Genomic DNA, 14,348 nt, shown 5'->3' on the forward strand with positions numbered 1-14,348 from the left:
CTATTTGTACTCTATCTATTTTTTTTTGTCGATTTTTATTCTTATTTTTATTAAAAAAGACAATCTATAATCACTAGAATTCCTATATATAGTATATAGGAATTCTAGTGATTATAGCTAAGCCGATATATATCAGAATATACCCTTTTATGATTCTTAGTATTCTTTTATTATTCTTTTATTTTATTACTTTGATCTTGTATGTTTTGATTTTGCATTTCAATTCCATAATTTCTTTCCTTTTAGTCAAAGAAAAGAAATTATGGAATTGAAATAACTCAGTTACAACTCCCTTTAAAAGATTACGCGGTACGAATGAATCAATTAAACCCTTATGGAATAAATATTCAGCTACTTGCTTCGAGCACTGTCTTATTCATTGTTTATTCAATTACTCTTTTACCAGCAAATGCAATATAAGGGTTTGATTTGGCAATAATGATATTTCCCCACATGCCAAAACTAGCTGTCACCCCACCCGTAGTAGGAGATGTAAGTATCAATACATAGAATACTTTTTGAATTGTTTGATAATAATATAAAGCAGAAGAAATTTTAGCCATTTGCATCAAGCTCAAACTTCCTTCTTGCAAATGCGCTCCTCCGAACAAACATATGAGAATAAGAGGTAAAAGTTGATTAGTAGCATATTCTACCAAACGAGTGATTTTCTCACCTACTACGGATCCCATGCTACCTCCCATAAACTTAAAATCTATAATACCAATTGCTACAGGAATACCATTTACTTGACCTGTTCCTGTTTGAACAGCCTCAATTAATCATGTTTTTCTTTGATAAGAATCAATATGATCTTTATAAGGTTCTTCTTCTGAATGAAATTCAATGGGATCCAAAGAAAGCATGTCTTCATCCATAGGATTCCAAGTACCCGAATCAATCGAAAATTCGATTTTATCTTAACTGTACATTTTCAAATGATATCCACAGTATTCACAAATATTCTTTTTTGATTTTCAAAATTTTTCATAATTTAATTCATAACAATTTTCGCATTCAATCCACAAATGCGTCAATTTTTCACTTTCATGGAGATTCTTATAATTTTCTCCTAGAGTGGAATCACTATCATTTGTATCATTCGTACTAATTATTAAACTAAAACTATAATTCTCACTTTCACTACAATTTCTGCCCTTACCTAAAAAGTAACTTTAAAAAGAACTGTCATTGTATTTGTCTATATCGCCAAAAATGCAACTATCAACACAGATTTGAGAATGAAAATAACTATCAATGCAACTATTAATATAATTGTTCCAACTAAAAGGAGTATCATACATGGAATAATCGTAATCACTCTTAATAACAATATTCAGATAGCTAGAAAAAAAAATTCTTGTTCACTTAGAAAAGAATGATTGTTGTTAATCTCCAAAGTTTTCTTTTCAATATCTAAATATATGGAATAAATGTTCCTCTTATTATCCCTAACTAAAAAAGTTTTATCAGATAGGAAATCCTGTATGTTATTGAAACCTACTAAATAATCAAAAGAATTATAACTAGAATTAGCACAATCATCCCACCTCTGAATTTTTTTATCTATATTAGTTAAAATTTTAGGTTCTTCGCTTAGACTGGTATTCTCAACCAAGACTCTCCATTGATTTACTTAATTCACATCTGTATTTGAACTTCCTATTAAGTAACTTAGAATTGAACCACCATTTTTTTCCATAGAGTTTTTTCTTCGCTTAGACTAGTATTCTCAATAGGACCAAGACTCTCTATTGATTTACCTAATTCACACTTGTATTCGAACTTCCTATTATGTAACTTAGAATTGAACCACCATTTTTCCATAGAGTTTTTTCCTGTATTTCTACAAAAATATTAAAAATGTATAGTCATTGGATGAAAAATCAAATAATAGAAATATTTCATTTTGAATATTCTATCTCATGTATTTACTATTAAAAAATATATATAAATCAAATAACTAGGATTAGTATCTAAAAAAATAAAGAACGATATATATATATATATATATATATATATATATATATATATATATATATATATATATATATATATATATATATATATATATATATATATATATATATATATATATTCTTTGAGCATATTTTTGTTTGTAAAGTCAATGATGACAACTGAAATAAATATTCTTGAAAGCTAGAAGTGACTTAATGATAAAGACTTTTCTATCTAGTGAGGAGATACATAAGAATGATTGAGTGTACTTGGATAAACAATTAATAATAATGAAAATACTTGTGCATTCTTCGATTATAGTGAAACTTTTGAAAATTTTCTTAAACAAAATTGAACGTAACTTGTATTGAGTTATGTTGAGTGAACTGACATAAAATAAGTTTTCATTATACTTCCTATTATGTTCTTTATAAGCCTTCCTAATTATTCTATAAAGGTTTTGATTTGTGCAAGAATAAGTAAGAACACATCACTCTTACAAAAGTTACTAGGAGTATGACAAATCAAAATGAGATGTTCTTGGTCATTAAAATAATTCTTCATTTTCTTTAGTTTTATTTCTTGTAATTTTTAGATTCAAATGATATTTCTAGTCTAGAATTTATTTGGGCTTTAAATACCAACTTATTCAAGCCCAATAGAAGCATGCAAGCCACGATCAAGAGCAATGCAAATAGAGTACACGAGTGTCAAGAGAAGGCAAAAAAACAAGTGCTACAAAAGAGCAAGAAAAATATGATTAATGCAAATCTCGATCGAGTATTGCAAAAACGTTTATAATTTGAATTTTTAATTTCAGATTTCGCTCCACTTTTTCGTTTTATATCCGTGTTTAAATTTGATTAACAATTGCATTTTCATTTTAGGATGACCGAGACCGTAATAAATAGCCATCTTCCTTCCTTAATATATGAAATTTGGTGTAAGAATTTGACAATTGTGATTGAGTTTTATTTTAATTCATAGAGATCAAGTGATAATTCAACATTTAACATTTATCTTGAAGAAAGAACATGAAGCTTCCAAGTTCAATCCAACCAACCTTTAGATTGTTCTTGTATTGTTTTAAATTCCAAAACTTGTTCCTACTATCTGAAATCAAATTCCTATGATTGGAATCATTTATAAGTATGATGAAAATATTTCACAAGTTGATACATTGAAGAGATTAATTAAGTTTTGGTGTTTGTTTTATATGGCTATATTGCAATGCATAAACAACGAAATGTTGCTTCTACGTTTAAGAAAGTAGTATCTGACCAAAATTCGAGTTCACTTCTGAAAGCCGATGGGGTTTTAAGGTGATTTGAACGTGAAAGCAAACACAATCGTAGTGATCCCTCCCAGTAGCTTGGAACCAACACAAGGCAACAAAAACGTAACTCACGGTTTTTCAATGACTTTTACCACAGCTTTTCATCTATGCTATACCTTGGTTTCTCCAATTTCACGAGCATCACAAAGCAACCAATATTTTAAGAATGTATACCTTATTGTTCAAGTTTTATTACGCTTGCACAGTAAGATATTCCTAATTTTGAGGGAGCAACATAGGAAGACAGTCTACGTACGAAAAATGGTAAACGTAGATGGCTACCCAGACATCCATTTTCTTGGTGTAATTAACAACATTTCGGTTTCTTCACAAACATGTTATATTCACAGGCTTTTATCTGTTCGATTAATGTAATCAAGTGTGCGGAAAAAACAAGTGAACAGAAACAGATTTTTCAAGAAAATGCTCAAGTACATAATAAATAGCATTCATTTTCAAGTCCAAGTCCACCGTAAATGCATTTCATTTGATACAAGCTAATGCTGAAAGTGACATAAGCGTGGATTTAATGACATCATAATACCACTTTCCTTATTTTTCTCCTCCAAGGATGGCAAAAAAGAAAATAAAACAGGGTACGTACACTACAACCTAGCAAGAGTCAATTATTCAATACAGCAAATGAAAAAATAACCAAAGTCTAAAGATCAGAGTGTTCCCACCGGTTATGCATCAGAGCCAATCACAAATGTTATCCGAATGCAACGTTGCAAAGCACAACACCCAACTGTAGCCCTCATAACCTCTTAATCACAATATAATTGAAAATCCATAGTTCAATACGTGATCAATAATCATGGTAATCAATTTCGTTCCTGCGGGTTGCACACCGGTAGATGAGGAAAAACAAAAATGAAGTGATTTTCCACTTTCTCTACGAACGGAAAATACCCATCAAAATGCATCCCACCTCCGAGACCAATTACAAAGAACGCCAAAGAACTCTAACAGCATTCCACGAACGCTTCATATGACTTCCATATAAAACTTCTTCTCACAGACTTTCACAGGATACTTTGACAAGAACTCTAGCTTTGTTCATGAATAATAACTGACTTAGCTGGTCCAGCCTTTCCATCCGAACATTTGACTAGTTGCTTAGAACAAGAAGAGCAAAGCAATTCCAGACAAAATGTTTCCTCGTATTCACTGTCATTGATACAGTGGCCACACTGACTACACCGGGGTATGCATAGAGTGCATGCCCTGCACATCTGAGTGGTGTGTCCCGTCCCTTGACAACTCTCTGCCGGACAATCATATACAAGCCTCAAATTTTGGCATCGAGGACAAACTTCAATATCCATGGCTCGATCATCATTACAGGACAGATACAAATTTCCCCTGCGATAGAAGTGTGGTTTATGAGACTGCTGCATCTGCTGCCGGCTATCAGCACCCAACAAGAACCTCAACTCTTCAAAATGCTTTTGTGTAACACCATAAAGACCACCTATATATAAATGCTTCACCCCTTGGGGACCCACAGAGTTGTAGGCTTTTAGCATACCCACAATACCCTCAATACTGAGTCTTGTACATCCAGGAACACTCAACTGCATAGTTTTTGGGGAAAATTTTACTTGGTTTATAATATAATAATATAATATGGACAAAAGAAAAATATGGCTGAGCTCTCAAGTATTTAACACTTAGGGTAATTAGTGCAATAACAGTTGACAAGAAGGGACTATAAAGCAGACCAACAATAAATCATATGATACATGAAACAGAGACAAACATCAACAATGACAAAGACAAGATATGTAATAAATCCATGAGAATTATTCAAACTGATTGCATCTCAACATTAAAATAAGCTTGAATGAATCAAAGTTGACAGTTAAACAATTAATTGGCCCCAACTAGATATATGATTCACTTTTATTTCACGTCCTCCCTTCAAAATAAGGGGGTTAATTCCTTCAAAGGTGTATTAACACATTTTCTACCAATTGGTTCATTAATGGATACAAATAGTAACAGAATAGAATGAGAGAACGGTTAGGTCAGCAAATTACCAGCACAAATATACAGTTGTGGTCAAAAGGATAAACTGCTCATTTGTTTTGGACAAAAATAAAGCATTTCGCACACCTAAATGAATCCATATATGCCTCTATCAATGACTGATAGATAAAGTACAGACAATTCTAAAATAACCCCAAATTGATTTTCTGTAATGGAGGACGGGAAAAGAGATTAAAAACAATAAGCAACGATAGTGAAAAAGGCCAAATTTTTCACGCCCGATATACAGGCAAATAAAATATTAAAAAAAGAAAAGAGCCATGCTAAGAAAATGCCTTGGGTAAAAAATTCGAATAAATAAATTATCGAGAACAACACCCAAAGTGTACAGAAAACACGGCCAAGGTTCTTTAATGAGACTAAAAAAGACCTTTTAATCTGATGATTACTTCACCGGTTCCCGAAAGACAATTTTAACCATCTTGCTGTATAAAAGGAACATTCAAAGAATAATTAAAGTAAAACAACAATACCAAGCATCTGACATACACATGCTTCAGATGATTTTAAGTTTCAATGTGAAATTCACAAACACAGTATGGTAACGCATGATTACCTTGGTTAATTTGGGATTGCTTTCCAGAACCCGCCTCAAACCATCATCAGTTATCCTGGTACATTCAACAAGGCTCAAGCACTGAAGATTACCTTGAGCCCTGTTAGCCAATCGGAAAAGAACATCGTCAGTTATCCTCTCATTCAAAGGCTGATCGACGTGGATACTCCTCCACAAAAGCGGATCATCATGAACCGTGGAATGCAGAGACTTACAAACTCTTTCGACAACAAGAAGATCAGACAATCCCAGATAACCAAGAGAATAACTCAAGGCAGGGTGAGGACAAGACTCATCACGCCCACCTCCTCCTTCAAGCTCATCACCCCGTCTAAAAACATCACCCGACCCGCTAGTGGCGGGTAAACCCGATATATCAGCATCAGAAGCAGATCCAACCCCAAAATTGCTCGATGCAGCAGCAGCAGCTCCATCGTCACTCAGAGAACTACACTCGCCAAACCCCATCTTCTCCTCAACACACGCATGGAACCTCATAGCATTGTTCCAAATGAAATTCAACCCAGCAAAAAGCTGGTAATTGTCATCACTCGCCCCAAGCTCATCCCTTCTATACCCACCATAATCAACCTCCAAATCCTCAAGCCACCCGGTGATGGCCGTGAAGGTGGTGCTGATGTCCATGCCGAAGGGATCCGAAGGCAAAAGATCGACAATGTCATCGTGAGTCGCACCACCACCACCCCTATCACACCTATCTCTTCCGTAATCATAGCAATTATCAACACCGCTCTTCTCCGGAATCCCCATCCTCATCGACGAAACCAAATTATCCTCAGAAAAAATCGGTCGATGCGAGAAATTCAACGCCATCGCATGTATCTATCTACCTATGTATGTACACAACCCTAAACCAATCACCAAACCCTAATTTTTTTTTTCTCGAGGTCCTTTCTTTTTTCTTTTCCTTCCCAGAAAAGGAACAACACCAGAACAAGAAGAAAAAGAAAATAAAATATGAAAACCACAAAAAATAAAAATAAAATAAAGAAACTGTGGCTCTGGCTGAGATCTAACAAGAAAACCCTCGATTTCGGATGGCAAACTAAAACAAAGCACCAAAAACTTCACAGAGTTTCTTGCGTAATAACCCAATTGACATTAATCTCTCTAAAAAACAACAGCTAGAATATGATGAGAGGACGAATAACAGAATCGAATTTATCCACAGAACAAAAAATACAAAAGGAAATCCCTACTCTCTCTTTCTTTTTTTTTCTTTTTTTCTTTTTTTTTTCTCGTCAACAGATAGGCCTGAGGATTGCAAGGGGGAAGGAAGATTGAGTTAATATAATCGTAGAAAAAAGGATAGGAAGAAAAGAATTCGCAAAGTGGCGTCCGAAAGAAGATAGAAGAAAGAAGAAGAAGAAGAAATTGAAGAGAGGAATGAGACAGAAACCCTAAATTGGGGAAAATAGAAATCTTACAGGGATGGATTTGGAATCCTGAAGAGAAAGAGTTTGTTTGTTTGTTTAGCGAAGGGAAAAGGGAATCGCGTTTCCCCTCGTGTGGGTGCCGATGCCGATCGAGTTCGCGGTAACGAGCGAGAGAGAAAGAGAGAGAAAACTTCTCGTCGAATTATTATATATAATATATATATATATATATATATATATAAGTACATATATAAAATGAAATAAATAAAATAATAATAAAAATTAAATAGAGAAGGTAACGGTGAAATATAGTGTGGAGTGTTATACGGAGAGATTGAGAAGGGTGTGGGCAAGGAAACACGTGTGGCCGAAACCTGACTTCTCATACACTTTCTTCGCATCTGCTATCTATGTGGCGGGAGAACCATACCTCTGCCGCGTCTTCTTTTCTGTTATCTTCACGCTTTTTTCTCTTTTTTCTTATTTTTTTTCCCTAAAAAATCTCTTATTTTTTAATAATGTTGACTCCTTAAACGCTATTTATTTCTTCATTATTATTTTTTCTCTAAAAATTAACTATTTCTTCTACCTATCTACAACCTCTTTTTGAATATTTCTTCTGGTTATCTACAACCTCTTTTTGAATCAACAACATATCTTTTATCTTTAAACTTCAAATATATTATTTCCTTATACATTTCGATATGAATGAAACAGTTTAATAAGATATAACTGAATATCCAAAACAAAAACAGACTGAGAAGGGGTTGGTTAGGTGGTGTTATGTTGGAGTTGATTATTTGTCTCCCATAATGTGTTTGGTGGTCCATTTCAGTGTTCAAATTTACTATATACAAACTCCTACCAGTTTTAAATAATTTAATAATCAAATCAAATCATGCTATGTCAATTTTTATAGAATATGTCTATTTTATCATCAACTTATTAATGTTTTATTTTTCACATCCAAGAGTGAATTGAAGGGATCAAAGTTAAAAGTCAGCAATTATATATATATATATATATATATATATATATATATATATATATATATATATATATATATATATATATATATATATATTTGTCTTTTTTTTTCAAACAACATTTATAAATGATACAAATCTAAACACCCAACTTGTTTTGATAAGCTTTTATCGTGCAAAGTTAATGTTGGCCAATGTATTTAACTTGTATTACAATAAAACAAAGTATTTATTTATTCTAAAATATTTTAATTTACTGAAAATTAAAATTTTATTTTTTTAATGTGTGTGAGATATGTAGAGTATAAATTAATATAGTTAGAATTTTCTTGTTTACTTGTTTTTTTATCAATTAAATTGTTTAAAAAATATTTTTTGGCATAAACTTTCATGCTTACGAGATTCAATAAGAGACATTATATTTTGCAATTTAAACAAAAAGGAAAGATTATATCAATTTTATGATGTTAAATTACAATCATATTCCTTGATTTTAACTTTAAAATGCATATTCATTTCGATTATATCATATTTCATATCATTTTTAAATATATACGTTCAATATAAAAATAAATAAATAGTTGTAAAATATATAATTAAATTTATTAACTTGTAATTATATTTAAATACATGATTGTAATATAAATAATATTAAAACCATAATAATTATATTATTAATAATATAGGATCTTTGAAGATATATTTTTAAATTAAAAGGTGTTAGACTAAAAAATAAAGAAGGTTGAATTGTATTTTAAAAATTTTACACTTAATTTTTTTTTAATTTTAAAAAGATTTTTAGAAAACAAAATTTGTTTAAAGTTTCGTTATTACTTAATCATTAAAAAAAAAATTTGAAGTTACTTTGGACTACAAAATTTAATATTAACTTATTAGTCCAAGCAAATTTTTGAGTATTTTTCTAAATGGTTGTCTATTTAGACGGTTATACTTTTCCAACTAAGATAAGATAAATAATGTTAAAAAATAGTTTATTTTGATGTATATATAAGATTATGGTTAATCTTTTGTACTACACACTTAAAAGAGAGAAATTTAGAGCATTTCAAAGTTAATATTTAGATAACATTTCATTTACACTAACACAAAAATGACTTATAAGGTTACTTATTTGACATTACCTCACCACATTTTTAACATAAAAAATGACTAATAACATTTTTATAATTAAAATAAAAAACTTAACGTCGGTCCCTTCGATGCCAAAAGCAAAAATGACGTTGACCTATTCGACTTTCGACATCTATCCAATACAGGTATGATGTCAAATCCCTTTTAAATTTTTTTAAGAAATAACACCAACTTATTCAACTTTCACTGTTCTTTCACACAACTGAAATGAGACCCAACATCCATTAGCGGCGACGACAACGAGGCCCATAGGTGAATTTTCATTCATTTCACTCACATTGAACTTGTTTTGCTTACATTTATGGATGTATTTTTTTTGTTTTAGCAATTGGTTTTGACTTTCATTTTCATTTTACTACACAAAACAGTTTGAAGGAGTAACTTACCGGCAACGATGACGAGAACCTAAGGCCACATTCCACCAACAACAAGTACACATTCTAGTGGCGTCGACTAGGGTCTTAAGGTCACCCTCCATCCAACTTCGTTCTCAACTTTGGTTTCACCATAAGGTTAGTTTTAATTTTTCCCCTATTGTACTTTATCTCTTGTTGATTGCATGTGATGGCATTGGTTATATTTTTTCTTTCCCATTATTTTTTTTATCTTAGACAATTTTTTTAGTAGGTTTTTTGGCATTTTTTTTTTACATAAATTTTTAGAATATTTGTAGTATCAAATTTAGATTTATTATTAGATGATTTATGTTTAAATAATTTTAGATTTATTGGATTTTTTAATATTATTGGTGCATTGTTATTTTATATTAAGATTTGTTATAATCTTAGTTAAGCACTAAGTGAACCTTAGTTCCAGTTTGAGATTTAGCACAAATGACTAAACTTTAATCATTTGTATTAAACGTTGAATTGTCCGATCGAACAATTTTGAAAAATTATTTTTCATAATTTGATATAATGTGTACATTGAAGTTTATGCATACTTAATTGTGGTCATGGGTGATCATTTTCATTTCGTGTACTTTAGAGACTAATACGAAATGCTGCCAAAATTTTATCAAATTTATTATGTTAGACTTCTTCGTATATGTGTTAGCAAATTATGAAAAAAAAATCAAATGGGTAGGGCCTCACCTTTTGAGAGTTAAAAATTTGAGATTGATGGACTTTTTTACAAACATAGTATGGATGGAAGCTAGATGAATGAACATCACATTAGTGAAGAGTTTGAAAAGGGGATTTCTGAGTTCTTGCTATATGCTTAAGAACATGCAATCTTTGTGAAGGGGCATATTTTTGTCAATGTATTCATTGTCTTAATCAAATATGTCAGGACTTGGGTACAATGCATGATCATCTATTTATCTTTCGTATAGTGAAGTGTTATACAGTTTGGACTTGGCATAGAGAAGAATTAGACAAGCCTATTAGGGAATGTTGGCCAAAAGGCATGTCTCTATTGTGATTGCATCATGGGATGATGCACGAAGATAAAGAAAAACCTCCTACGACAAGATATTTTGGCATGTTCCATATGTTTACTTAAAATAAATATAATGTTTAATATGTTTACTTAATTCATTAACATCTTTTATTTATATTTTCATCAACAAAAATTTTAACATTTGGAACAATGAGCAAATTAGGAGAAGGTGTTATCTCACATACCCATTAGATGGAGGGACTTCAAGACAAGGTTCACACATATTTATGTGTTTGGAGATAGGCAAGATGAGACTTATTGTAATGAATATCACATAACTAAAAAGTAGCATATGTACTTTCGTGCATTTAGAGAGTCTAGGACTTGCAAGTTTATTTCTTAATTATTATTTTATAGTAACACATATATCATACATTCTGTGATTTACATTTATTAATTTATGTTAAAGGATAGCAGTCCAGGAAAGACAAAAGCTTAATGATACATCGTACGTACTCTCATGAGGTGGATATGCATTGTTAGAGAAACATTGGAGAATGTCTCGTGCATAGGCTTTAGAACTTGAGTCCCTTGACCTAGTACCCACCTCTTAGGTACGAGATGTGGAAGGTTGCTTTGACTAAGTCCGATGGGCACATGACATTATAATCAGCTCAGATGGTATATGAAAAAAAGAATGGTAAGTACAAACCCAAAACCATAGTTCATATGAAGTGGTTTATGATTAAACTTGATTATGTGGTGCGGATGAGTTAGTTGAGAAATCAACTCAAGGTTCGTTTGTTTCCCATAGTCGGTATAATATACTCACAACGGCCATTGGAAAGCCTAAGCACCCAAGTCGTGTTAGTGGCATTGGAGATGCAATTGGACTTTAACATTACTTTGGTCCTCCACAAAGAAGTATCGAATCCATGAGTCAAGAGTCCTTGAGGAAGATGAAGCTCCAAATTGAGAAAATAATCAACTAATGCATGGTAGTTATGGAGAAATGCTTAATGGAACAACAGTGGCATTGGAGATGCAATTGGACTTTAACATTACTTTGGTCCTCCACAAAGAAGTATCGAATCCATGAGTCAAGAGTCCTTGAGGAAGATGAAGCTCCAAATTGAGAAAATAATCAACTAATGCATGGTAGTTATGGAGAAATGCTTAATGGAACAACTTCAACAACAAATATAAAAAGCTCTTGAAATAAAGCTTCAGTCTATGCAGCAACAAAATATGAAGTTACCCACTGAAGCTATAATAGGATGTGGTGTGAGAACAAAATACTCATGTTTTGTTGTAGATCATACTAACTACATAAGTTAGTATGAGTTATTGGTTGATGGATATCACCCGCGCATAGTGGCGATAGGACGACAATTTGAAGAAGGGCAGACTATCCATGGTGTTCCTCTACTATTGCACTACACGTGTTTGACGATTGATGAAGCTTGAGATCCCCATGCTTTAATGCCTTTGCCAACTTCAAAAGGAGGCCTTAGGCACATTTATAGCTTGGTCTAAAGCATTAATCATGCCATATATTGGTCGACCACATGTATTACATTTTTGTTCTTAATATTTTTATGTTATAGTTTATAAATAAATGATTCATAGCTTTGAAAATCTTAATTTTAGTTATCTCATCTTGAAAAGTAGGTGATGTGCTATCTTGTTATCCATGAATATGATGACATGGCAAAAGATGAAGATGATACTCTATCTGATGAAGGATTGACCACTCAAGGAACCATGGAGACTCCCCCAAGGAGAATTACTAGAAGCATGATTAAAGGGGAGGATCCTTCTTCTATGTCTCTTTCTTTATTTTCCATATTAATTTCATGATTTTCCTAAGTTGACTTAGTTGACTTAATTTTGGTTAACTTGTTGACCTTTGACTTGGGTTGACTCATGAACCAAAATTAATTAAACTCAAGCCAATATGCTAATCCTTGTTTAAGTTATTTTGTAGAGAAAAGCATGAGAAGTGGCGCATGGTGATTGGAGGGCATGGATGATGTGGAAGAGAGAGTAAAGCAAAAGCATAAAGCAAAAGTAAACATTGTACCTTTTGTCTCTTTTGTTCTTTATGCTCCTTTGCTTGATTTGGAGGCTACTTTTGTCCCTTTTTCCACCTATGGCCGAGAATCCACATGGGGAGACATACCACTAAGTCATTTTGTGTCAAGCTTGAAGATGCTTCTAGAATTAGGGTTTCTCTTACTTTTCTAGTTAGCCCTTTACAACTTTTGTATTTTGCTTAGAGACCCCTAAGACTATCTATTTAAGGGGAGCTCTACCAAGTGTAAAAGGGTTGAACATTTTGAATCAAAAACACTCTTGTTTCAACCATTTTTTCCGTGAGCTAAGCCCTCCTTCTAGGAGTGGAAGAACTCTTGCCTTATCTTGCTTATGCAAGTGGCGGCACCATATCACTCATCTTTAGAGCTTGGTTTGGCTTTGCCCCCTCTATGAGTGGCGTGCTCCACTTCCATGACCATTACTCTCTTCTCCTCCATTTTGCTTTGTTCTTCTTCTTTCATTGCATTTTCGTTTTGTGTTTCCATTTTTTTTTTGTTAAGTACTACAATCCATCCCCCTTCTTCTATTGAACTCTTGGAAAGGAACCTTCGTATCTAGATAGCTTGCTATCTTAATGTCCAATGGGGATTTCCTTGAGTTTTCTTAAACAATTCTTCACCATATGCCATAATCTTAAAAGAAACAAGATAATCCTTCATCACTATCAAAGCTCATGACAAAATTAATCGAGTTGAATAGAGGACCAATAGAGCTACAATGGGAGTTAAGAGTATTTGGCCTCCAATGTCATGTTCCATTATACTTTTCATTAAATGATGTAATAAAGATGGTTTTAGGAGACAAGACGATAAATATTTTAATCAAACAACTATGGTGCACGTAAGTTTTTTCATTATCTTCCATATTTAAATCTTAGAATTGCTACTTTTTAATTTATATTTAAGTTTCTTATTATAGGTACAGGACACAGTCAATATGGACCAAGATTAGGCTTTCATGTATTGATTTATTGAACCGTAGACCATCCAAAATTTTTGAAACACAGTTCAGCAAATTCAAACATAATATTCCATGGATGTTTGAGTCATCAAGAGAGATGTACCTAGGGGTGGCAAAATGGGTCAGCCCGTCCCGTTTTGGCCCGGCTCGCTTGTGGCCCGCCAAAATCGGGTCGGGTCGGGTTGGCCGCCACCAATAAACGGGCTGGATATTGTAACCCGTCCCGTCTTAGGGCGAGCTGACGGGCCCGCGGGCTGGCCTATCTTCTTTTTAATTTTTTTTTAATTGTTATTGATAACCATATGAATAATGTGGTTACTAGTAACCATAGTTTATTTGAACATCCCACTATTGATTATTTTAATACGAAATTGTTTTGTATTTTTGAAAGAGGTTTTTTAAAAGAAATAACTAAATTCCTAAAAAAATACTTAAAAAAATTTAAAATAACTAAATAAAATAAAATAAAT

The 14,348-nt window shown here is 32.5% G+C and overlaps 1 protein-coding gene across 2 annotated transcripts; it reads right to left on the reverse strand.

The window, feature by feature from the left end:
• Nucleotides 1–3,747: 3,747 nt before the first annotated feature.
• LOC114177646 (Ribonuclease inhibitor) lies at nt 3,748–7,511 on the reverse strand. Of its 2 annotated transcripts, XM_085671393.1 has the most exons (3): nt 7,352–7,502; nt 5,904–7,178; nt 3,748–4,872 (listed from the first exon to the last, which is right to left on the reverse strand). In XM_085671393.1, exons 2-3 carry the CDS (start codon nt 6,735–6,737, stop codon nt 4,345–4,347), a joined length of 1,362 nt encoding a protein of 453 aa, XP_085527519.1. In that variant the 5' UTR covers nt 6,738–7,178; nt 7,352–7,502; the 3' UTR covers nt 3,748–4,344. The 2 variants fall into 2 exon arrangements, with proteins under 2 accessions (XP_085527519.1, XP_027918875.1); XM_028063074.2 differs by having other exon boundaries at nt 5,904–7,511.
• Between the last annotated feature and the right edge of the window lie 6,837 nt (nt 7,512–14,348).

The sequence above is a fragment of the Vigna unguiculata genome, chromosome 3 (genome assembly GCF_037176805.1).
Source record: "Vigna unguiculata cultivar grain cowpea cultivar isolate G323 ecotype 2 chromosome 3, ASM3717680v1, whole genome shotgun sequence".
In the NCBI taxonomy this organism is placed as follows: Eukaryota; Viridiplantae; Streptophyta; class Magnoliopsida; order Fabales; family Fabaceae; genus Vigna; species Vigna unguiculata.